The following is a 25,294-nucleotide window of genomic DNA, read 5'->3' on the forward strand; positions in this document are numbered from 1 at the left end:
CCAAAAGCAAACACACTTGGTCGTTGCTGAGAGTGGTCCTGTTGCTGAGGTTGGGGTCATCCTGTAATCTCTTACGGACTACCTCCAACGCTTCTGTGACTGTTTCAGTCATTATACAAATTTACTGTTTATAAGATTTGGGGAAACCTGCAGTCAGCTGAGACTGAAGAAGTCACTTGGATGAGTGACGAAACGTTTCTCCCACAAAACGCTACGTCCAGATGAACAGAATCAACTTTTGAAGATTTACTTTCCTGGATGATTGAGAATGCATCAAGATGTTATTTTAATGTAATTTTCCTAACCTGACATTTAGCTATTTAGCTAAAATTTGCTTTTATATTCCTATGGAAAAGTCTATTTCTACATTTTTTATTTATTTATTTTAATACCAAATATGATTTTAAAAAAACTTTTTCTGTAGACACATCTGGCTTCAGCTGGACTCATGACATCTGCTTTTGAACCATAAAAAATTTCCGAATCTCGTTGTAACGCTTGTATTTTATGTTGAAAATCCCTAGCGGAAACGTGAAGCCTCAGTTCGTCAAACTTACCGTCGCGGCCTGCTGCCCGACTTCCACGCTGCTGGCGGCGCGTGTGGAACACATTGGTTTCATCGTCCCGTCCGAACAAACTCTAAACTGTCAACCTAAACATATTTCCTTTGTTTTGCTTCTCCCGGATTGAAATTGGATTCGTTTCAACATTCAAAGGTTTGTTTTTGGCCACCAGATCTCATGTTTATTGGTGTTTTTTGAAGTATTTTGTGACTCAGTCTCATCTACATCTCTTGCTTCCGCGCGGCAGAACGTTCACGTGGAAACTGGGACTCGTCACAAATCCTTCAGTTATCGGTATCTGCAGTTAGTTTCAGCTGTAATCACTACAAAAAAATGGCAAATATGGCAACCCTGATCCTGGAGGACGGGACGACGTTCAAAGGCCGCCAATTTGGTGCAAGCGTGTCGGTATCCGGAGAAGTTGGTACGTGTTTTATACTGTTTTAATTTACCTCAGACTCTCAGTTTATTATTGTGCATAATCCACCTGTGTATAATATAACTCAGCATGGGTTAAACATTTGCTTTGGTACATTGTGTAATCTGGATGTGTGGTGTGGTTTGCCCCTTTGTTCCAAGACGCTCATGGTTCAGAGTTGTAAAGCGCCAAATCCTCCTAACGTTTCCCCCCCCAGTGCCAAACTCCATTGAAAAAGAGTGGAATTTAGTGACGCCATCACAGCCATGCGCCCACCTCTACCTTCAGCGCCCACCTGTGTGTATTTTGGCAGGCAGATGTGACTAGGAAACTGCTTGCTGTGTCGTAATAAGCATGCCGAATTAAAGATAAGATAATAGTGATTTTGGATCAGGTCAGATTTTGACATTCAGTATGCGTGACTGCAGAGATGAGTCACGCAACGTTAAAATGATAAATAAAAATGTAAGCGTATGCTGGATGGAGGACGTATACCCGGGTGGAATGCGATTGTATTCCAGCCAGGTGTTATAATCCCTTCAAACGTTTATTACAGAAACACAAGTAGGTAGAACACAATAAAATAATCGACTATAGAGATCGAAAAACACATTTCGTTCTCAATAAACAGTCATCATATGTAGACAGTTAAAGATGCCGCATGAGTTCATTTAATCAAATGGGAAATACTGGTAATTAATGCACTTTCTAGTCTGAGTGATCACTCAGACTACAAGAGACTCCACATTTATCTGTATTTTCCAACAGCAACGACTGAAATAATTTTAATATCAGTTAATATGGGATGTCTTAATAATGAGACTGTTTATTATGAACTACAAGAAAAAAATTGGATATCGTCTCATGAGATACAACACTTGAGATACAAAGATATAATTGTACTAAATATGAGAGAATCATAATTATGAGATAAAAAGTCATCCAAGTCCTAAACCATAAGAGTTTCATTGTTATTGAAAGTGCATCAGTGTGCATTAAAAAGAAAAGAACTCAGTTTGCTAATATTCTCTGACTCTAAAGAAAAAACCTAATTATTATTAACTGTCTGGCAGATTTAAGCTCTTGTAGTTGATATGATGTACTCAAGAATGTTTTGTGTGTTTAGTGTTTCAGACGGGGATGGTGGGATACCCCGAGGCTCTTACTGATCCATCCTACCGCTGCCAGCTGCTGACCCTCACTTACCCTCTGGTTGGCAACTATGGTGTGCCAATGGATGAAGAGGGAGAGTTCGGGCTGAGCAAGGTAAGCGGTTATTTAAACTCCAGGTGAAAATTAATTTGCAAACTTATTAACATATTTAAAGTGGAAAAGCGAGTCAGGATTTTTCTTCTTTTCTTCTGTGGGACGGTTTTATCTGAATGAAAGAAGTCTTAACTCTGATAAAACACACTGTCTCATCTGTTGTTGTCTTGTTCAGTGGTTTGAGTCATACAAGATCCACGCTGCTGCTTTGATTATTGGAGAACTGTCTGAAAGTCCCAGTCACTGGAGTTCAGCCAAGTCACTGGACCAGTGGCTCAAAGAGCAAGGCATTCCTGGATTACAAGGTCAGAAACCCAGAATAAAAATGGGCGTAATTTAATTGGAAAACTGCTCAGCATCTGTAATATATATTAATGCATAAAATAATCAGATGCAAGCTTTTCAATTTAATGCTACAAACTGTTTCCATTTTCTTCAGGTGTTGACACCCGCTGCTTGACCAAAAAGATCCGAGAGAAGGGGACCATGTTGGGGAAGCTGATAGTGGACGGGACTCCTGAGGAAAGTATTCCCTTCGATAATCCCGACAAGAGGAACCTGGTCCGAGAGGTCTCCATGAAGGTAACCACCAGGAGTTTTGTTACAGTCCCATCGAAGCTCTGCCAGCTCTCGAGTGCTAATGGAGGGCGTTATTTATGTTACTGATAAACTAGAAACTTGGAGATTTGATCTGTGGATCTAATTTTGTGAAGGTTTTTTTTAAAGCTCTAAAACATAGGAAAAGTTTAGCGCTCACACTTCAGCTCAAGTAAGAGGTTTTAAACTAAATAAAAAGCTTTTGTCTGTAGTTGTCTCAAAACATATTGTTTAGCAGGTAGCTTGCTGCTTGTTTTGTGCCTGTCAGATATTTAGATGTTTCTCTGTTTGGTTGTCTCCAGGAGCCAAAAGTGTTCAATCATAGCGGCAGCTTTCGTATCACAGTGGTGGACTGTGGCATCAAGTACAACCAGATCCGCTGCCTGGCTCAGAGAGGAGCCCGTGTTACTGTCGTACCCTGGGACCACCCGCTGGACACCGCCGGTCAGGAACACGCGCTATGTCGGGGATTTTTCTTCAGGGGAACTCGTACCACTTTTATCAGTGGTTACATAAATAATTGTTTCTCATCTTTTTCCAGATTTTGATGGTTTGTTCGTCAGTAATGGTCCCGGGGATCCCCAGCTCTGTCAGGCCACCATCAACAACGTGAGGAAGGTGATCTCTGTGGACCAACCAAAGCCAGTTTTTGGCATCTGTCTCGGACACCAGCTGCTCTCTCTGGTCATTGGAGCCAAGACCTACAAGATGAAGTGAGTACCTCAAACTCAACACCTCCGTAACCTGAAAGATAAATTGTTAAACTTTGATTCTTAAGTGATTTTAAACTTTTACCAACGTTTACTATCAAAAAGTAATGGTGCTCCATTATAAGAAAAATGTATTCAATTATTTTCAGTCCTGTAAACTTAACATGATTACTAATTTCTTCAATTTAACACACCTCTTTCTCTTTGTAATAAATTCGAAACCCTTCCGCAGGCTTGTTAGCCAGTGCTTGCTCTGGTGTTGTTAGCTGGAGCTGGACTAAACAGCAAGTGATTTAAAAGCACAAGAAAAAAATATCCTTCATGAGCAACAACAAAAAAAGATCCAGAGTGAAATTTTTGTGAAGGTGGATGGTGTGAAAACATTTTATTTAAATTTGTTTAAGTTACCTTTGCTCCATCTTTTTACTCCGGCCCCACAGCTGCACTGTTGTGAGAACAGCTGGTCAGAAGCTGAATTTCATGACCTTTGGTGGAAAGGGTGAGCACATGTGAATGAAGAACTCACTGTATGTTCTAGTGTAGATGTGGACTTGTCTTAAAGTTGTGAAATAGGACGTCCTCATATTTTGCAAGCCTTCCTGGCAGGATCATTGTGTTCCTGTCGCTGACATTCCAGTCATTGCATGACTCAAGCAAGTATTAATATTGCCTTCAAACTAAGATTACGCAACACACATTAGCCAGCCTGAACGCACCTTTTAAAGGTTGAGCTGTAAAAAGTTGAGTGAATCTGTAGTGATGCGTTCACTGACGTCTGTCTTTTGCTGAGCCCTCGGGTGACTGAGGGCACCCTCTACTCTCTCTAGATACACAGGTTTTCACGCTCTCACTTTCTTTGTGAAATGCAGATTTTTGCTGTTCTCAGCACTCTGGCGTCTCCCTTATGATCACTAGAGGGTTGGATTGAGCGTCGTTGTTATGAAAAAGGCTGAATAAACACGTCTGCCAAATTCTGTAGCCATATCTATTATGGGAGACTTTGCCGATGGCAGCTTTATCAGGCTGAGTCTGAAGGTCGGAGTGGGCAGCATGTGTCCTGCTGGAATGTGGCTGGCATCCCATCAGACAGATTACAGGTTGTTTGTGGAGATTCTTTCTGAAAGACTACAAGTGTCAAACAAGTCGTCCTAAAATGTGCTTTGTCTGTACCTGGATGAACAATCTAAAGGCCAAGTTAATTAAAGCTTCTGCTATAATAATGCCTCATTAGAGGGCACCTTGGTTAAGCTAAATGTATAATTATAGATTTTGTTAACCGTGGGAAATGTCTTTTATCCATCTTTTAATTAGTGTGTTATTTCCTCTTGTTTCTCAGGTACGGTAACCGTGGACACAACCAACCGTGCATCCATAATGGGACAGAGCGCTGCTTCATCACCAGTCAGAATCACGGCTTCGCTGTCGACCCTGACACTTTGCCCAAAGACTGGGACGTGCTCTTCACAAATGCTAACGACCACACCAACGAGGGCATCGTACACAACACAAAGCCTCTGTTCAGGTAACAGTCTGTGAAAGATGGAGTCCAGTGGTGATTCACTCCAGAAGTGACTGGTTCTGGTGCCTTAAGTGCCTCTGTACTGGCCGGAAAAAACCCAATTAAATCATTTGTGGTCCCTTTCATCCAGTGTTCAGTTCCACCCAGAGCACATGGCTGGTCCTACAGATCTGGTCGGCCTGTTTGATGTCTTCATTGAAACGGTGAAAGACCATAAAGAGGGCAACACTGGAAAATCTGGTATTCCAATTTAACTTTCATTTTTTATCATCTTAAATGTTGTGGTGCATATTAATTTATGTCTAAAGTACTTTTGTAGTTTTCAGTAGTAATTGGTATTTAATAGTAGTAATGTAACTATGCCTGTGAAGAAGAGAAACCCTTGTAAGTCTGGCTTGTGTAACAACTAATAAGTAGCAATTTGTGTGATATTTTTCCAGTGAAGCAGCGTCTGATGGACCACCTCACTTTCACTGGTTCCCCAAAGGCTGAAGGGCATGTCAGATCCAAAAAAGTCCTCATCCTAGGCTCAGGTGGACTGTCCATCGGCCAAGCTGGAGAGTTTGATTACTCCGGCTCGCAGGTCTGTGAAACAGGAGCTATTTGGTCTTATTTTGGGCTGTGTGTAAAGCGGAGGGTTAATTCAGGATTTAAAGAAGAACACTTGAACGCAGAGGACTTTTTTCTGTGCCTCCTGATGTTACTCTGCTCTGTTTTCCAGGCTATTAAGGCTCTGAAGGAAGAGAATATCCAGACTGTGTTGATCAATCCCAACATTGCCACTGTCCAGACCTCCAAAGATCTGGCTGACAAAGTCTACTTTCTGCCGATTACAGCAGAGTACGTCACTCAGGTATGGATTCTCTCTGTTGCAACTCTGTGACTGATGAAAGAAGAGAAACTGTGGACACAGTGAAATTTGTAGGTCAACTGTTTTTTGTTTGTTTGTTTTTTCGGATCAGTCAGTATTGACCCCAGATTGTGTTTGTCTAAAAGACTGAGGGGTCTCACATAATCACAGCCCACAGAGCAGTTCTGTACAGGTGTGTTTGTAGCTTTGGTGACTGTTGAAGGTAGTTCAGTCTTCTTTTGTGTCTGTATTGTAGGAATTGGGACAGTGGGTTCTAGGTAGAGATGGACCGATCCGATATTAGGTATCGGTATCGGTCCGATACTGACCTAAATTACTGGATCGGATATCGGAGAAAAATAAAAAATGTAATCCGATCCATTAAATATCACGAAAGCACCTCACAAAACTTGCAACACGCCGTAACTCACCTCAGAACGTTAGCATGTCGGAGCAGTATGCATCACGTGATAGAGCGGCTGTGGCATGCGGGACCTGTCGGTGGTCTGGATAGCATTTGGAGCTTCGCTAGCAACCCGGCATTTCATCTCCGACAAAGTTATCCCCGAGAGAAGTAAAGCAAGTGTGTAAGTCCATCTCTGAATGTTTGTAAAGCATTCCTGCGTTAAGCTTAACAAGCGATATATGGAGCGACTGCCTCTTCTTGCTGCTACTTCAATCATGAAACTGCTTAATGATCAGCTGATCGGCTTTTCTGTCGCGAGTCCATCTCTCTGGTTTGTTTTTGGCCCACTTTGCACCAGAAAGAGGAAACCAGCGGCTAAACAACAGCAGCACGTTTAAGCTTGATCAGCTGTTGTTAGAATTTATTTATTATTACTTTCTACTCGAGGATCTTTTTCTACGTAGCTGACGCTGGTAACTGTGCAGGGGCGGATCTAGCAAAGTTTAGCCAGGGGGGCCGATAGGGCATGAACAGGGAAAAGGGGGCACAAAGACATACTTTTCTTTCTTATTCTCATTTAAAATGTCGAGCTTTTAATAAATAATTATCCGAATCTTACACCGAAATTTTTAATTTGATGTAAAATGAATAGAAGTCCATTACTGTATATAGTAACTATTAAGTCTAATATATATACCCTAGTAAGCTATAGTACTTTTTCCTTTGGGAAGGTACCATCTGTACAGTCTGCAATTTTGTTGAAGAAAGATGTTGAATCTATTTAATATTTCTTGAAAAATAATTGATTTCTGTGCATTTTTTTTTCACACTGCATCAAATTAAGGTTGATTACGTTGATTAAGCATCATGAGGTGGAGCGTGAGGGGTGGCTCCCTATTTTTTATTTATTTATTTTTGTTGTTGCTGGGAGTTGGAACCCTATTAGTTAGGTTGCTTAATATTTACGCTAAGTACTCTTTAAAATACCAGAATAGGGAGGATGGTGTAGGTTTAAGTTTATTAGATTGATCAGTATTGCTGAACTATAAATATTTTTTTTTTGCATATAGGTATAACAGAATAGCTTTAGTGTAGTTGTTGTTTTAAACTTGAGTATGAACTTATACAAAATGCAGCAAGATATTTTTTAAAAAACAGTTTTATTGATTAAAACACACTATATCGGATTCATATCGGTATCGGCAGATATCCAAATTTATGATATCGGTATCGGTATCGGACATAAAAAAGTGGTATCGTGCCATCTCTAGTTCTAGGACAACCTTTATTTTTATTTCTTTACTGTGGATAAGATACTTTTACGTGGTCCATCACTTTCTTTGGTTGAACACTTGAATGCAGCACAAGTGTTTAAAAGCAAAGGCAAAACATGAGCTTTGTGTTGCAGCCCTTAAATCCGCGGCTCCATGGAAGTCATCATGTAAGATAAAGGGTGGTGCTGGTGGACTAAAGAGAGCTCGTTGCTCCACTCTGGTTTTTATATAGATGCAATATAGAGACAACAGCCAGTAATTAGTAAGAGGAAAAATAAGAGTGCGGATTAATAATGATAATGAAAAGAAACAAGTTTGAGGACAAATATTCCCTCAGATTTTTACCGTCTTTGCCCAGGTTTATTTAATGTAGTTTATGTTATTATTTTTCTTTTTAAATTTCAGTGTTCATAATACGTTTCTGTAAAAATGTGCTGGCTCAAAGATATAAAAATCCCCGCTCAGCTTTCTACCTGCATCCATCATACGGCAGTATAGAGTGGAAACGAAGAGGCTAAAAGGCTTTTACAGTAAAAAATCAAAGATCACTTAAGCTGCTTTTAGTTCAGTTGCAGACTTCCAAATGTCTTGGACGGGATGAAATTCCCAGTGTGAAATCCACAGAGCTGTTTGTCTCATTTTCATGTGTTGTGAGTGCTTCGTGTCATTACATCTTGTTGTTACAGGTGATAAAAAATGAGCGCCCGGACGGCGTCCTGCTGACTTTTGGAGGTCAGACTGCTCTGAACTGCGGTGTAGAGCTGACCAAGCTGGGCGTTCTGGAGAAATATAAAGTGCAGGTTCTGGGAACTCCTGTTTCCTCCATTGAGATGACCGAAGACAGGAAAATCTTTGTGGAGAAAATGGAAGAGATCAATGAGCATGTAGCTCCCAGTGAAGCAGCTCTGTCGGTGGAACAGGTGAGGAGACGTGTTCGCTTATAAATTAATAGCTTCTGGATTGTTTTTTTGCCCCAGGGAAGTCTAAATTTATCTGATTAACTCTGCTGTAGGCGGTGGCAGCTGCTGAGCGTCTTGGCTACCCCGTCTTGGTTCGTTCAGCGTTCGCTCTCGGAGGCCTCGGCTCCGGTTTTGCCAACAACAGAGAGGAGCTGACCTCTCTGGTAACGGCAGCATTCGCTCACACCTCTCAGGTGCTGGTGGATAAATCCCTGAAAGGCTGGAAGGAGATCGAGTACGAGGTGGTCCGGGACGCCTATGACAACTGTGTGACTGTGAGTAAAAGGAGACCAGAGAACAAACGGTTTATACTCACTAAAAAAAAACTGAGGGCGATTTAAAGTGGCTGTTGTTTCCTCTTGTTTAGGTGTGTAATATGGAGAACATCGACCCACTGGGTATCCACACTGGGGAATCCATTGTAGTGGCTCCCAGTCAGACGCTTAATGACCGCGAGTACAACATGCTGAGAAACACGGCCATTAAAGTCATCAGACATCTCGGCATCGTGGGAGAGTGTAACATCCAGTACGCTCTTAACCCCGAATCTGAACAGGTAAGCATATATGTGAAGACCTGGGTGATGAAAAGCACAAATAGGACTGTGTTCACCTATAAAGTGGATCTGTTTTGCATTTCCTTATTTTAAAGCCAGTGACATGCTGTAATGAATAGTACAGAAAGTGTAGGTATATTGAAATAAGCATGGGTGGTAACATGACTTGAAGTATATACAGTTTATATGGCTATAGGATGTACAGAGTGTGCGGCTGGATCTGCAGATAATGTAACAGCCAGGTATGTCAACGGCTTACATTTACTGTTTTGGCTCCATAACAAGGTTGTAAAAAGTCTTTGCTATGTAAATCCTAGTTCAATAAGTTTTAAAAGAAAATTGTTTTAGGTATCAATGTGACCAAGTTCATTTCATACAAACCAGGAATAGATTTGTATGAATAGGCTTTATGTATCAGAACAGGCCTTTAAACAGGTCTTGTGTGCATGGGGAGCTGGTATTCCTGCTCCTGGTCTAATTCCCGTAATGTCTGTGATTGAATTGTATCTTCTATGTATAATGTGTTGCAGTACTACATCATTGAGGTGAATGCCCGCCTGTCACGGAGCTCTGCTCTGGCCAGTAAAGCGACTGGTTATCCTTTGGCCTACGTAGCAGCTAAACTTGGTCTGGGGATCCCGCTGCCACAGCTCAAGTACGTCTCTCAGCTTAAGAACGGCGGATAATGAACTAACAGGGGCATCGCTGCTTTTACAGAATGATGACATCCAACAAAGACGTTCCAGTATTCTGCCAAACTGAACATTTTTTAAAAGTGGGGTTTAAAGTATTCAAGCTTAAAATCAATTTTTGTATATTAAACGACCAAAAAATAATTGTGATGCATAGATGCCTGTAAAGTAAGGCAGCACAGACTCGCTGCCTTCACTGCATGTGGACCCCACAGTGTCACACAGACCCAGGAAACATGTAGCTAGTCAATCATTACACTTAAAGACATCTGATCATTGAAATTCAATCATTTTTTTAGTATAAACGTGCTCACAATTTTTCATCAGCAAAGAAATTTGGAAACAAGATGATATTCATCACCTGCACAGCTGGCAGTTTGGTTAATTTGAAGTTATTGTTTTGACAAAGCTGCTTTGAGCAGTTGCAGCATAAGCATTGTAGTTTTTTTATTTTTTGGCATAAATGTCTTAACTGTAAAGCGCCTTTAAATTAAGCGATTCACCAATGAAAAATATTTGCACTGCGTCTGTATTTTTGTCCAGAAACTCAGTGACAAACTCAACGACGGCAAACTTTGAGCCGAGTTTGGATTACTGTGTGGTGAAGGTGCCTCGCTGGGATCTCAGCAAGTTCCTCAGGGTTTCCACCAAGATAGGCAGCTCCATGAAGAGTGTTGGTAAGAGGCAAAAGCGAGCTTGGAACAAAAATATGTTGTAACAAATTGTAAATAGGTAGTAGATTTAGTACTGTTAGTATTCCAGAGCATTTTAAAAATACTTAGTTTGGTCTCAGTAAAGCTAACAATAAATTCACATGGTCATTTTTTGCACCTACTATGTTTTTTCTTTCTTTTTTTTATTCTTATTTATTCATTTTTTCTGCACTGCTATCACAGCAGATTTCTCCATGAGGGCATTAAAGTTTTACTCTACTGCTTTATTTCACAGTTTGATTATAAAGTTAACCTTTACCAGTGCGGGCAGAGAAGCCAGTAAGTCAGGTGCTTATTATGGATATTGTGCTCAGTGCTTGAACCTTTTCCTCGACAGGGGAGGTGATGGCTATTGGTCGTAGCTTTGAGGAAGCCTTCCAGAAAGCTCTGAGGATGGTGGATGAGAACTGTGTTGGCTTTGACCACACCATCAAGCCTGTCTCTGAAAAGGTAACCTCCCATAGCTGAAGTCCAGGTTAAATGGTTGTACTGGTTAAAAAATGCCTTGCTGCTGCACGACCTGTTCAGTGCACAGTGTCAGCAAATACTTTATCCCAGGTTGAAAGATTTTTAACCATTTTCAGCCAAACATGCAATGATTTGCTTCATATTTGGTCAGAACACAACATTAGTGCTTTTGCTATGCAATGCCATCGACTTTTAAGGATGAGTGATGGTGCTGCACATTAAAGCATGTTGATCTGTTTTACTACGCCTCTATTAGGATGGTGACCCTATAAATGATTGTGATAAGGACATTTTAAAAGGTCAAAACTGTATTGTTCTGTCTTAACGGGACCAGTAGATGGTGCCAGATCTCCCCTGAGCGATCTACTACTGTAATGCTTCCTGCTTCTGGGTTTTTTGAGGAATGTTTCATTGCATGCTGTTAATCATGTTCTGCTACTATGTGTGTGGCTGATTTATTTTTATTTATTTATTTTGAGAAAATAAGCCCAAATGTCTGTGCTGATGCTCATGGCTGGCAAATAACTAGCAGCACTTTACTTCACAGTTAGTATGTTGTGCTCCCTCTGCTTACCAGGAGTTGCAGACTCCTACAGATAAGCGTATCTTTGTGCTGGCGGCAGCATTCAAAGCTGGCTACACTGTGGAAAAGCTGTATGAGCTGACCAAAATCGACCGCTGGTTCCTGCACAAGATGAAAAACATCGCCGACCACGAGCTGCTGCTGGAGACCTACAATCAGGTAAGGCCGATAAGACATAACGTGAAAAAACTAAGAGCTGTTCGAAATGGATTAAGATGCTGGATTAATTTCCTTCCGTCCAGGATGAGAGCTCCATGCCTCCAGAGGTGATGCTTAAGGCCAAGCAGCTGGGCTTCTCAGACAAGCAGATAGCACTGGCTGTACAGAGGTGGGTAGGAAAGGAAATAATCACTGTCTTATTTTAACTTAATGGTAACTTTCTCTGTGATTAGGGTATCATCAGCATGAAATGTTATTTTAGATAAAGTGCTATTAAAGAATCCAAACTTCCTTGGTTTGTCCTCTATCACTGAATCCACGTTTCCCTCTAACAGCACAGAGCTGGCCGTCAGAAAGCTGCGTCACGATTGGTCCATCCTGCCAGTGGTGAAGCAGATTGACACAGTGGCGGCTGAATGGCCGGCTTACACAAACTACCTGTACCTGACCTACCACGGCACAGAGGACGACCTGAGCTTCAACGATCAGCACGTCATGGTGATCGGCTCGGGCGTGTACCGCATCGGCAGCAGCGTGGAGTTTGATTGGTGCGCTGTTGGGTGCATCACCGAGCTCAGGAAGGTAAGGCCTACGTGAGACTTTAATACCGGATGCTCTCTTTATGACTGAGTTAGTCTTTTACCTCACTGAAATTGAATCCAGGGAGCAGGAAGAACCGCCTCCATGTTCAGTTCATCTCTTTATTTCCTTTACTAAACTATTTTTTTTTTTTAGCTTGAGAGGATTAATTTACTTATTTATGAAAAAACATACAAATTTAGATCTTTTTTTGTCATTTATTGTGTTGATTATTACACGTATTATTACACCCCAGAGCCAGTAATCCAAATGTTACGAAATAAGCATCAAACCATTTGCAGATGGGCTATAAGACCATCATGGTGAACTACAACCCCGAGACAGTCAGCACAGACTACGACATGTGCGACCGCCTCTACTTCGATGAGATCTCCTTTGAGGTAAGTTTTAGCTGATACGGGAAAGTGTGATTGTGGTGAATGTGACTTGATTCAAGTCTCACATTTTGGGTGAAAGTAGCCTCTGGGCTCTTTGTTGCAAGTCATCCCCTCAAACTTTCTAACACTGTTATTAACTTCCTTGTACACGTATTAATCTGCAGTGTTTCGTGGTTAGAGATGAGTATTTCTATGCATCTTTCAGGTGGTGATGGACATCTATGAAAGGGAAAACCCAGAGGGAGTGATCCTGTCTATGGGAGGCCAGCTTCCCAACAACATTGCCATGTCGTTGCACCGCCAGCAGTGCCACATCTTGGGGACTTCGCCCGAGTTCATCGACAGCGCTGAGAACCGGTTCAAGTTCTCCCGAATGCTGGACACCATCGGCATCAGCCAGCCGCAGTGGAAGGAGCTCTCAGACACTGAGGTACAGCAGACTGACGATGAGCTCGTTTTATGTCACCGATGTCTCGGTCTGTAAAGTTAAAGATGTTTAACCCTCAAATGTTGCCTTAATATGCTAGTAAATTATATTTACTGTTATTTACTATTGTACATACAACACTAAGAAAAATAGTTGCAAAGCCAGCGTTCGATGACGTTTACGTTTCTTCTTTGCTCTAGTCTGCTGTGAAGTTTTGCGAGACGGTCGGTTATCCCTGCCTCGTTCGCCCCTCGTATGTTCTGAGCGGAGCGGCCATGAACGTCGCCTACAGTGACAGCGACCTCGAGAAATACCTGAGTAACGCTGTAGCAGTGTCCAAGGAACACCCTGTGGTCATCTCTAAATTCATTCAGGAGGCTAAGGTAGTTAAAGACCCGATAATTACAGCAGAATTATTGATTATTATCAAGTTGAGTTGAGGCTGTACTGTTTATAAATTTCGCAGGAGATAGACGTGGACGCTGTCGCATGTGACGGTGTAGTGATGGGCATTGCGATTTCTGAACACGTGGAGAACGCTGGAGTTCACTCTGGTGACGCCACCTTGGTGACACCGCCTCAGGACCTCAATCAGAAAACCATAGAGAGGATCATGCAGATCGTTCACGCCATCGGTCGGGAGCTGCAAGTCACCGGGCCGTTTAACCTGCAGTTAATTGCAAAGGTAAGAAGTACATGGAAATACTGTTAAATGCTGTTGCTGAGGACGTGAATTTAAATTGTTACTCAATGCTGATACTTTATGTAGCTTTCTTACAGTATTTTCCAGATTCCGGTAATAAACAGAGTCAGATTTAGGGAGACTAGTCTTCTTCTTCTGGCATTTAAGGCTGAACGGGGAGTTGTGGTATAAAAACGTATAGTTTTGTAAAGTTGGCACAGTTGCTCAAATTAGCCAAGCATGATCGACCTTTTTAATCCCCAACCTGCTGGCAGAAATGTCCACCTATTAAAAAACACATATCTCTCTTCAGAACTATGACGCCTAAATAAAAAAACCTTAGTTTATATGGTGAAAAATTATTTGAGAGAATCTTGAAGAGCTGCTGCTCCTCCACATCGAAAGGAGCCAGATGAGGTGGTTCGGGCAACTGACAAGGATGCCCCCTGGATACCTCCTGGGCGAGGTTTTCCGGGCAGACCCAGGACACGCTGGAGAGATTATATCTCTCGGCTGGCCTGGGAACGCCTTGGTGTTCCCCCGGATAAGCTGGAGGAGGTGGCTGGGGAGAGAGGTCTGGGCTTCTCTGCTTGGGCTGCTGCCCCCGCGACCCGGCTCCGGATAAAGTGGAAGAAAATGGATGGATGAATGAATCTTGAAAATGAACAAGTCTTCCAGTACAGAGTAAAATGTGAGAGTGAAAATATTGCGTGTACTTAATAAAAACCTAGAAATGTTTGGGGGTTATTTTCTGGTGTAACAGAAATATACAAGTGCTACATGGATTTTTTTTTTCAGGTGACCTCATTGTTGTGCTCCTGAAGCTTTTAAAAGGCAGCTGGGGTCATTTAAAAAAACAAAAACTATGCGTCAGAGCAGCGGTCCCCAACCTTTTTTGCGCCACGCAATATGACCGACAATATTTTCACGGACCGGCCTTTAAGGTGTCGCGGATAAATACAACAAAATAAAACTAGTACCGGTACCAAAAAAAGATTTATTCATAACACACATGAAAAGATCCAGGAAAACAGAGTTAACGATAAAAACGATAACAAAATAACGCTGAAAACTGATTAAAAACCCTGAAAACTATACATTTCACACCTGAGCCTCAACTCTCGCGGCCCGGTACCAAACGACTCGCGTACCGGTCCGAGGCCCGGGGGTTGGGGACCGCTGCGTTAGAGCGAGTACCAAGGACACCAGGAAAGCAAAGATTAATGCAGTGTTAGTTTTTGAGAGAAGCTGAGCTTGGTGCCAGTCGTTCATATAAGAGTTATGTCATCTTCATGCAGAGCAAGCAAACTAACAAGTTACCTCCATGAAAAATAAAAGTAAATGTGATGCTTTTGCTGTAGATTTGGGAAAACAAGCGACAGATATGTTTCTTCCCGTTTACAGCCACCACAGATGGCATTGTTTGTCCGTTACTTTAAGGTGTTTACATTGTAAAGTACAGACCCTGAAAGTCCTCATTAAGTTGTGAAAATTAAGCTGTGTCAATAATGCAAAGGACAGTTATGTCTTCTATCAACACTGGTCAGAGCATTCATTCACCGCTGTGTTTTTTCTCTCAGGATGACCAGCTCAAAGTGATCGAGTGCAACGTCCGAGTTTCTCGCTCCTTCCCCTTTGTGTCCAAGACGCTGGGAGTGGACTTGGTGGCTCTGGCTACCCAGTACATTATGGGGGAGGACGTGGAGCCAGTGGGCCTGATGAAAGGGAAAGGGATTGTGGGAGTCAAGGTAAGCAGTGTGAAAGCAATCATAAATTTCCCTTCATGTTAAATCACTTTTGTCTTCTCATCTGACTGAGCATCACGGATTGCTTCAATGTCCTCCAGGTCCCTCAGTTTTCTTTCTCTCGGCTGGCCGGAGCTGATGTGGTGCTCGGGGTGGAGATGACCAGCACTGGAGAAGTAGCTTGTTTTGGGGAGAACCGGTACGAGGCTTACCTCAAAGCCATGCTCTCCACAGGCTTCAAGATCCCCAAGAAGAACATCCTGCTCTCCATCGGCAGCTATAAGGTACTTAAAGGTTTCGACTGACAAAAACACAACAGATAGGGATCCAGATGTGAACAGTGAGTTCAGCTCACAAGTGATGCAGCTGGAAGTACGAATGATGCATTTTAGTGGCACATTAAAGGTGCAGATGTTTTTGTGGCTGGTCAGTCACATGGGAATAAACAACAGATTTTATGCATCTGCTACTTTTCTAACGAGAAAAGCAACAAACCTTGATTATTTGTTTTTGCAGCAGCTGTTGATGATTCCACCAACAGCTGATAACTGTAAATATTATCACCATGAGACCAGATGTAGTTAAACTCGATCAAAACTATCTCAGCAACACAAATGGAATAAAAATCATCGGACCACATTTATTTTTCTGCGGCGTTGAAATATTATGATCTGTTTGCCTGAATATATAAAAACTATAAGGGGCGACCGTGGTTCAGGGAAGTCTAAAGATATGAATGCTGGGTTAAAAAAACAGCAAATGGAACTGTATGAAAAGGCCATCGATGTCAGATAAGATGAGCTGAAACTGAAACTGTCTGTCTACCACAATAGATTTAAGAAGTTTAAGAGTGATCTGATTTTAAGGAGCAGCTGCAGAGTGTTCCGGTTGTGTGAAGCATAGTAAACGAAATAGATTTTTCCAGCTTTCAGCACTGATGTTATGATTTTATTGTTTATCCAAACTATTTGCATTGACTTGTGTTTGCAGAACAAGAGTGAGCTGCTGCCCACCGTGCAGGCCCTGGAGTCTTTGGGATATGACCTGTATGCCAGCATGGGCACGGCTGACTTCTACACAGAGCATGGAGTCAAGGTAATTCTTTTAACACAGGCTTCGTTTTTTTGGAGTAACAAACTTTATTTAAATCAAAATCGACTTATTTTGCAGTGGCACATCTGTGAGTGACTCATGAATATGGTCGTGTTTGTGTGTATTTGTTTTTAAATGCTTTAATCCTGGTAACCCTTTACATCTTTATCATTCCTCTTGAATTGCACATTAAACCAAAGATTCCAGATGAGCAGCACTTATACATGGATACAATGTAGCTGTAAAAAATGTTTTATTTTGCTAGAGCTTTTGAAAAACAGCAGAAATGTATTTAGAAATGTCATTGTTCATAATTGTGGCATTCACTTAAGTACTTTAATAACACTATATTTTAAGTATTAATCTATGACAGGATGAAATCAGGATAGAAACTTTAAGTTTGTTTTGTCTCCTTGTACAGGTGACTGCAATCGATTGGCCGTTTGAGGAGTACGACAGCGATGAATGTGCCACCAAAGAGAAGCAGCGCAGCATCATGAACTACCTGGAGGAGAACCACTTCGACCTTGTCATTAACCTCTCCATGAGGAACAGCGGCGGTCGAAGGCTCTCCTCCTTTGTCACCAAAGGCTACAGGACCAGGCGTATGGCTATCGACTACTCTGTCCCGCTCATCATCGATATCAAGTGCACCAAGCTCTTTGTTCAGGTACGCGATCTGTTTTTTTCTTGTTGTTTGTTTTTTGTTTTGTTAGGATGTTTGTGTGGTGTGGTTCTATGGGAACATGATTAATAAAGGGTGACTCGTTTGCAGGCTCTTCGTCAGATTGGAAGGACTCCACCAGTGAAAACTCATGTTGACAGCATGGCATCCCAGACACTCGTCCGTCTGCCCGGTGAGTGGTCGTAAACGGCAACAACAACACTAATGTAATGTTAGATGTTTGTTTCTGAAACAGGAATTCTTGAGTCTTTAAAGCAAAGTTGTTCAAAAACTGAGGTTCTTTAAACAGTAAATACTTCATCCTACTAAAAGCTTTACTAATTACTTGCACTAATAGTTCAGCTTCTCATTTTAATTCTTTTTCACATAGTACTGTTTTTTTCTAAATATTTGAAGTCGAGCTATGTAGACAAACTAGTACAAAGATACCGGGTGAAGTATTTTGGTTTTTGATTGAATCACAGGTCTGATCGATGTCCACGTTCACCTACGGGAGCCTGGCGCCACCCATAAGGAGGACTTCTCCTCAGGCACAGCAGCTGCTCTGGCAGGAGGAGTGACCCTGGTGTGTGCGATGCCCAACACTTCCCCCGCCATCACTGATGCTAATAATCTGGCTCTGGTGCAGAAGGTAAACCCACGTTTTTAAATTGTATTCGCTTTTTAATCTGTTGGCTGATCCTGTTAATGCAGAAATGTTAAGATTTTTGTTGGCAGTGACCAGAAAGGACAAGATTAGAAATGAGTACTTCAGTTTTCAGTAAAATTTGAAGCGATAGGACATTGACTCCTGTTATATTGTGTCACCAGTTAGCCAAAGCAGGCAGCCGCTGCGACTACGCCCTGTATGTGGGCGCTGCCACGGACAACGCTGCTGTCCTGCCGCCCATCGCCAGCCAGACCGCCGGTCTGAAGATGTACCTGAATGACACATACTCCACCCTCAAGATGGACAACGTCTCCCTGTGGATGGAGGTAGGCTGGATTTTAAGTGTTGCTGGAAGGCCATTAGAGATGCTTCAGCCCTAACCATGTGGATCTGTTTAAAGCACTTTGAGAAATGGCCCAAGCAGATGCCCATCGTGGCTCACGCTGAGAAGCAGACGGTGGCGGCGATCCTCATGGTGGCCCAGCTGTACCAGCGGCCAGTCCACATCTGTCACGTGGCCAAGAAAGAGGAGGTAAAGAGCTGTTTCTTATTGTTGTTAATTTTATGCAACTTTTACTTTACTTTAAACTATTTTAGTGGATTATTGAGGTATTTTACTTTTAGTCTGTTTTATTATCGATTGCTTCGGCTGTTAAAGTGCATCTTATCTTAATTTTTTGGATTCTTTCCTACAGTTTTAATACTACTTAATGGTTTTCAGATCCTGGTAATCCGAGCTGCAAAGCAGAAGGGCATCCAGGTCACATGCGAGGTCGCCCCTCACCACCTCTTCCTGTGTGAGGATAATGTGGCGCAGATCGGCGACGGTCGAGCGCAGGTTCGACCCATGCTGGGAACACGCGAGGACATGGAGACACTCTGGGAAAATCTGGACATTATCGACTGCTTTGCTACAGACCACGGTCAGAGAGCATTCATTTTCTGTCACCAATCATGCAGACAGACTTGTCTTCGACCTTCCTGAACTGTACGGTTTTTGTTTTGTTTTGCTAGCTCCTCACTCTGTAGACGAGAAGAACAGTGAGCGTCCTCCTCCTGGTTACCCCGGTCTGGAAACAATGCTGCCTCTGCTGCTCACCGCCGTCAGTGATGGACGTCTGACTCTGGATGATATTACCAGACGTCTTTATGACAATCCACGCAGGATCTTCAACCTGCCCGTTCAGGAAAACACCTACGTGGAGGTACACAGACAAACACAATTAAAGGGAATTCATTTTAAGGAGACATTATTTTGATACAGTAATTAGCAGCCTATCCGTACTCTGATGAAATATGTTCCTAATTATTTATCAATTACGTGTCTTTCAGGTGGACCTGGAGCAGGAGTGGGTTATTCCTCAGGCCATGCAGTTCACTAAGTCTAAGTGGACTCCTTTCGAAGGTATGAAGGTGAAAGGTAAAGTCCGCCGCGTGGTCCTGCGAGGAGAGGTGGCCTACATCGACGGCCAGGTCAGCATTCGTGCGTTTTGCTTTTGAACAAGAAAACAAAGAGAATAAATGTAGTTGATCTAATAAAGTACGTGTCCTGTCTCCTTCAGGTGCTCGTGCCTCCAGGTTACGGTGAGGATGTGAAGGCTTGGCCCACTTCTTCCACCCATCCTCCAGAACCTGTCAAAGAAACTCCAATGGTAATAAAAGTGAATGCGGTAATAATGCAGCTGCCTTCCATGCTTTCTGTTGTAAGATAAAGACTCTACAATAATATTACATCACATTGGTGTTTTGGCCACCGCCATGATTATTTTTGGAGCCAAAATTGACCAGATTTAAGAAGAGAGTGAAGTTATCTGCCAACACTAACACACTTCTTTAGCAGCCATAGCCATGAAGAACGTGCACACAGCAGCAGATATCGGCTAGTTGATGCTAAGTAAACGTAACTGAAAGAAAACACTAGAATTTCATTCAACAAATAGAATAAAAGAACTTCTTAGATGTAATTAGTTTAAAATGCTGTAAAAGACACAGCAAGCAAAATCGAGAGGTTCAGATCAGTGATTAAAGTTGGTGTTTCTTCCATGCCTGAAATGTCTGGTAGGAGGCAAACAGCAGGTATCAACTTGTTCCTTTTGAAATGTGGAGGAAAAGCAGCTCCTCACTTTATTTCTAAGAAAGAGGTCTTAGACACCACCGTTTGGAGGAAGCTCTTTTCCGGTGCTTATATCCCCGGTCTTCTTTCTTATGAGCGTAGATGACATCTAAAAAGTTCACAGAATTTGGTGAACGTACAGCTAACAGAGTTTAATTACAAACAAAAACATTTAAAGCCTGTACTTAGAACTGTTTTGAGTGTTTCTTGAACTCCTCTATGTGGGGATTACTTCATGTGTTTTGTTTACATTAATTCTGCTCCATCAGACTCCTGAGCGTCGGCGTCCAACTCCACCCCGGGATGGAGTGCGGACTCGAGCTGCGAGCCCACGACGCATTGGTGGAGAAAGCCGCTACCTGCTGCCGCCCCGCATCCACCGTGCCTCTGATCCCGGCCTGCCACCAGGTATTACAGCTCCCAGAATGCTTTGGAACAGCAGTTTTTTGTTTTACCTCGAGGGTTTCTCCCAATGTTTCTACCAGTGTATTATCAGCCTGCCTGGCTGTGGTGGGGCGTGGTCTGCGGTGCCGTACAGGGAGGGCGGACGCACCTGCACGGCATCCTTAATCACGCCCACCTAGTTAAAAACACGGGGACTCAGGGGTTTGGGTGGGTTGTGGTGAGATGTAAATAAAGATGGCGCCGAATGATACTCCGTGGTCCCGCCGTGCCTTATTCTCGCCACACTGGCCTTAACAGGGGATTTTTAAAGCCTTCTTTAGGCAAAAGGTATCAATAAGTTGAAAGAGGGGTTAAAAAATGAAGCAGATGTTATCATATCATTTCACATGTTCAGCTGGTATGTCCATTAATCAAGTATGTCAAAACTGTTCATTGCCGTATAAAAACAAGTTTAATTAAAGTTGTTTGATGTTCTCCTGCTGATTCTCAGTGAAACACCTTTGCTGTGTTCCAGTCATTGATACACTGCGACTCTTATCCCCACAGAGATGGTCATGCTCCCACCAGCCGCTGCTGTTGACGGGTACAGCCATCCTCCCCCACTGTCCAGGCTGCTGTCCCCACAGTCTGGGTCAGGACAGGTGCCTCCTGGTCAGGTGTCACACCTGCAGATGTCTCCTCTGCTTCACCCACTGGTGGGACAGCACATCTTGTCTGTCAGACAGTTCAGCAAGGAGCAGGTACGCCGAAGAAGATGAAACACACTCTGGGAATGCTGACAGGTTTAAAACAAGATCTCGGGTCTGAACAAAAGCTTATTTTTGTGTCCTTCGTTTGTTTCAGATCTCACACCTGTTCAATGTTGCTCACACTTTACGTTTGATGGTTCAGAAGGAACGAAGCCTGGAAATACTCAAGGTATCTCCTAAACGTGCCTCATGTTACTGCACTATTCACTAATTTCAGTTATGTGCTGTTACAATGGTGGATGTTCGTATCAAACATGACCAAAGTTATAGAATGATGAGGTACCTTAAAGTAATCCCTCATTCCTCATGCCTTCCTGTTCAGGGTAAAGTAATGGCCTCCATATTCTATGAGGTCAGCACTCGCACCAGCAGTTCCTTCGCAGCGGCCATGCAGCGTTTGGGCGGCTCCGTCGTCCATTCCAGCGAGGCCACTTCCTCCTCGCTGAAGGGAGAATCGCTGGCGGACTCTGTCCAGATCATGAGTGGCTACGCTGACGTCCTCGTGCTGCGTCACCCAACACCTGGAGCTGTAGAGGTGGATTTTAGATGGATACTTTTTTTTATTAAAAGTTTTCTTTACGTAAAAGAAAATAAACACTAATTGGTCATAAAAGTAACTGCAGCAGCACCCTGTTGTGTGTTTTTTGATGCTTGTTTAGTTTGAAGATGAGTTTTTAATATCTTATGCACGTGACTCCTCCTTCTCAGAGCGCGTCCCGTCAGTGCCGTAAGCCGCTGATCAATGCTGGCGACGGTGTCGGGGAACATCCCACTCAGGCCCTGTTGGACGTCTTCACCATCAGAGAGGAGCTGGGAACGGTCAACGGCATGACGGTGAGCGACATGATTCCTTTTTAATTTAATCTTCAGCCAGAATAAAACTTTACATGAAAACATGTTAAAACTGTGGCGTCTGTCAGATAACGATGGTTGGAGATCTGAAACATGGCCGAACGGTTCATTCCCTCGCCAAACTGCTGACCCAGTACCGCATCACTCTGCGTTACGTGGCTCCCAAAAACCTCCACATGCCAGCAGAGATCGTCAGCTACGTGGCCTCAAAGGGCATCAAACAGGTGAGGACTAAACATGGTTACACAGCAAAGAGGAGTTTTCACAAATATGTACTAAAAACTGCTAATTTAAAAAACATGTTTGTTTGCAGGAGGAGTTTGACAGCATCGAGGAGGCTCTGCCTGACACCGACGTCCTCTACATGACGAGGATCCAGAAGGAGAGGTTTGCATCTGAGGAGGAGTACAAAGCCGTAAGTTTCATTTCACCGACGGGTTTTATTTTGTGACACAGATACTTGCATATACTCACAGCGCATCTGTAGTTAGGCCTGGTGCTTCCTGCCTCATGCTGGCCCGGTAATCGTTTTTGATATCGTTCAGTTGGTCTCATGGTGACATTTTCCCTAATCCACTATTCTGCACTGCAAACTCCACTGACTCCATCTGGTGAAGCTGGAGTTTGCCTGCATTTGGAGTTCATCTTTAGTGGAAAGCAGCTGATTTGTTCAGTTATTCGTCACAAAGTTCTTTCCAAATGAAATATTTCTAGAGGCAAAACTATTAAATAGAATTGTCTTAAGAAAACAAGAAGATATGCGAGAAAGAAGGCGTTCCCTCACCCCTCTACAGATGTAAGCGTGTGGGGAAATATGGAAGTGGAACCCTTTAGCTAAGCATTCATAGGTGCAGACAGAACCAATCAGCTCAGGTCTCATGTGAATGGATGATCCCGGAGTATTTTTGATCTTTAACTGTGACTCTGTTGTTTCTCTCAGTGTTTTGGTCAGTTCGTCCTCACTCCTCACATCATGACTGGAGCCAAACAGAAGATGGTGGTGATGCACCCGCTGCCCAGAGTCAATGAAATCAGGTGAGACGCGCTCAGTCAAATGTCTGACAACAATATCAGTTCCAGCTATGTTGTTTAAATGTTGCTTGAGCCCTTAAATGGGCTGCAGAAATGTAACGTTTTGTGTACAATGTCTAATTTCAGTACGATTTCTTTTAACTAACTTAAATTTGAACTGAATTTTATTTTAAACCCACCTTACATTATTTGCTATTGTGTTGATTAAGTGGACTAATGATCTGTTTCTCTTTATTTCTCTCTCAGCGTGGAGGTGGACACAGACCCGAGGGCGGCATATTTCCGTCAGGCGGAGAATGGCATGTACATCCGAATGGCCCTGCTGGCCACCGTACTGGGCCGATAACTCAGTGTGTGTCACAGGCTGGGTCTCTGACCCAGCGCTCTGAGTTCATTTTGTATTTGTCTCATTTTAGATATGTGATTAGTTTGTGTCATTCCTATTTAGCTTTAGTTAAGGAAAGGCAGTTATTAATTATTGTTTCCTTGGTTTCTATGTTTGAGTTCTTGTATCGTTCATCACGTGTTAGGTCTGTTAAGCTTGTGTTGTCATGTCTAGTTTCAGTGTTTCCTGTTTTATTTTGAAGGAGTCGTGTGTTCTTTGTTCATTGTATTTAGTTTCACTTCCCCCGTCCTGTCATTAGGTTCATGTCAGTCAGCTGTTCCTCCATGTGTTCCCACTTCCCCTAATCACCTCCTGTGTATTTAAGTCCTGTGTTTTCAGTGTGTCATTGTCAGATCGTCTGCTTTGTTTGCAAGCCAAGAAGTTGCGTCAAGTCTCCTCGCGTCAAGTCCATGTTCCTGTTGTAGGTTTTTAAGTTAATTTAGCTCACCCAGTTTAGTTTATTGTTAGCCTTGCATTTTGCCTTTTGTTTCCGTCTGCATTTGGGTCCACCCTTCACTCTACACACAATCAGCCCTGCTGATTGTGACAGTGTGCTGCTTCTTTGTCCTACAAACTGTCAGAGAAACAAAAATGTATCTTTTCTGAAATCTATACATTTCTCATTTCCTGCCCCCGAGGGGTGCAAGTAGGTTTAAATACTAGATTTAATACTGAGTTAAAGTTTATAACATGCTGCTGTAACACAGAACTTTTTTTTTCTCCAGTCACACAAATGTTTACTTGTTTTCTTTCCTGCTGTATTTCAAGATTCCTTTATTTTTACATGTCTTAAAACCATTAACATAATTAACATATAGAACCAGAATCTGTCTTGTTTGAAATGGTTAAGAGATGATCAGTGTTTGTGCATCGATGAGCCAAATCGAGGAGCAAAGGGAAGAAATAGGAAGTGGGTGCTGCTATCGATGTCTCTTTTACATATATATATAATTTGCAGCTGCTGCATCTGATTAATGATGTTTAAAGGAACCAATGAGGATGTCAAAGAAGATAAATCCTGAATGCATTTTTACGTTTAGACCAATTTACTGGACCAGCTTCATCAGATGTTTGTTTGGGTTGGCACAGTCCTCTGAAAACCAGCAATGGTGGTTTACGCCTCGAGGTTTTTCAAAAGAAAATTTCTAACAAAATACAGAGAAAATAATATTTTTACTACACCAAACAATCCGATTGATATTTTGTTTTAAAATGAGCAAAAGCAAAACTAAGTGTCTCTAATATATTTCTAGGTTACCGGAAAACCTTCATCATTCCAGCTCTACATGAGTATAATGGTACGATACGACTTACTGCACATGTTTGTCACATGATTTCAGTCTGTTTCAGAGTCGTGACATCCTTGGTTGTATGAAATGGTTGTTTCCCTTTCTTCAAATGTGTTGCATTAACTGCAAGTGGAAACGCACAAATATCCTCAGAGCACAGTCTTTGATGGTTTTGGGGTAATCTCTGTAACTATCAGTAATTTCTTACACTGTTGACAAACTTTTTTTAAAATCAAAATCCAAACGGATGTTTGTAAAGTGTCAAACGACTTCTGTGTCATGTGGAGAAATAAATAATGAAAAAGGATGTTTCTCTTTGTGGTTGATTTCATTTAATACCCACAAATTATTTCAGAATTTTTAGTAACATAATTTAATGTCTTGTTTGGATCTTGTCGTTGTAGTTACGGATGATTGGTTGTGAGCTCATCCTGACTCAGTACTGGCAAAGGTCATGTCTAAATTGGCCACTTGATTAA

The 25,294-nt window shown here is 42.4% G+C and overlaps 1 protein-coding gene and 1 long non-coding RNA gene across 2 annotated transcripts; one reads left to right on the forward strand and one right to left on the reverse strand.

Moving 5' to 3' along the window:
- Positions 1-574: 574 nt before the first annotated feature.
- Positions 575-25,122, forward strand: LOC147313005 (multifunctional protein CAD-like). Its single transcript, XM_086264949.1, has 45 exons — positions 575-716; positions 811-987; positions 2,108-2,247; positions 2,423-2,552; positions 2,687-2,829; positions 3,147-3,288; positions 3,386-3,557; positions 4,891-5,076; positions 5,204-5,313; positions 5,514-5,656; positions 5,795-5,926; positions 8,290-8,523; positions 8,616-8,837; positions 8,930-9,118; positions 9,649-9,773; positions 10,354-10,487; positions 10,861-10,973; positions 11,569-11,733; positions 11,817-11,902; positions 12,069-12,315; positions 12,615-12,713; positions 12,916-13,140; positions 13,338-13,520; positions 13,604-13,822; positions 15,400-15,567; positions 15,666-15,848; positions 16,555-16,659; positions 17,078-17,326; positions 17,432-17,513; positions 17,806-17,972; positions 18,152-18,316; positions 18,391-18,522; positions 18,712-18,913; positions 19,005-19,195; positions 19,323-19,463; positions 19,553-19,642; positions 20,373-20,511; positions 21,055-21,248; positions 21,352-21,426; positions 21,580-21,792; positions 21,966-22,091; positions 22,178-22,333; positions 22,423-22,524; positions 23,050-23,144; positions 23,388-25,122. The coding sequence occupies exons 2-45, from the start codon at positions 897-899 to the stop codon at positions 23,485-23,487; spliced, it is 6,705 nt and encodes a 2,234-aa protein (XP_086121075.1). The 5' UTR covers positions 575-716; positions 811-896; the 3' UTR covers positions 23,488-25,122.
- LOC147313006 (uncharacterized) lies at positions 1,603-4,088 on the reverse strand. Its single transcript, XR_015125122.1, has 3 exons — positions 3,963-4,088; positions 3,749-3,831; positions 1,603-3,588 (listed from the first exon to the last, which is right to left on the reverse strand). It is a non-coding gene; the product is annotated as an uncharacterized LOC147313006 (long non-coding RNA).
- Positions 25,123-25,294: the final 172 nt, after the last annotated feature.

This window comes from Aulonocara sp. 'chitande type north' Nkhata Bay, linkage group LG15 (genome assembly GCF_057382095.1).
Source record: "Aulonocara sp. 'chitande type north' Nkhata Bay isolate Kocher_YH1m ecotype deep benthic linkage group LG15, A_spYH_male_GT1.1, whole genome shotgun sequence".
Lineage (NCBI taxonomy): Eukaryota > Metazoa > Chordata > Actinopteri > Cichliformes > Cichlidae > Aulonocara > Aulonocara sp. 'chitande type north' Nkhata Bay.

Bases quoted from the DNA above. Each gene is read 5' to 3' on its own strand.
- LOC147313005 (XM_086264949.1), top strand. From the start codon at position 897: ATGGCAAATATGGCAACCCTGATCCTGGAGGACGGGACGACGTTCAAA. The intron at 3,289-3,385 runs GTCAGGAACACG...ATCTTTTTCCAG, and splicing joins CCACCCGCTGGACACCGCCG to ATTTTGATGGTTTGTTCGTC. The intron at 19,464-19,552 runs GTCAGCATTCGT...TGTCTCCTTCAG, and splicing joins TGGCCTACATCGACGGCCAG to GTGCTCGTGCCTCCAGGTTA.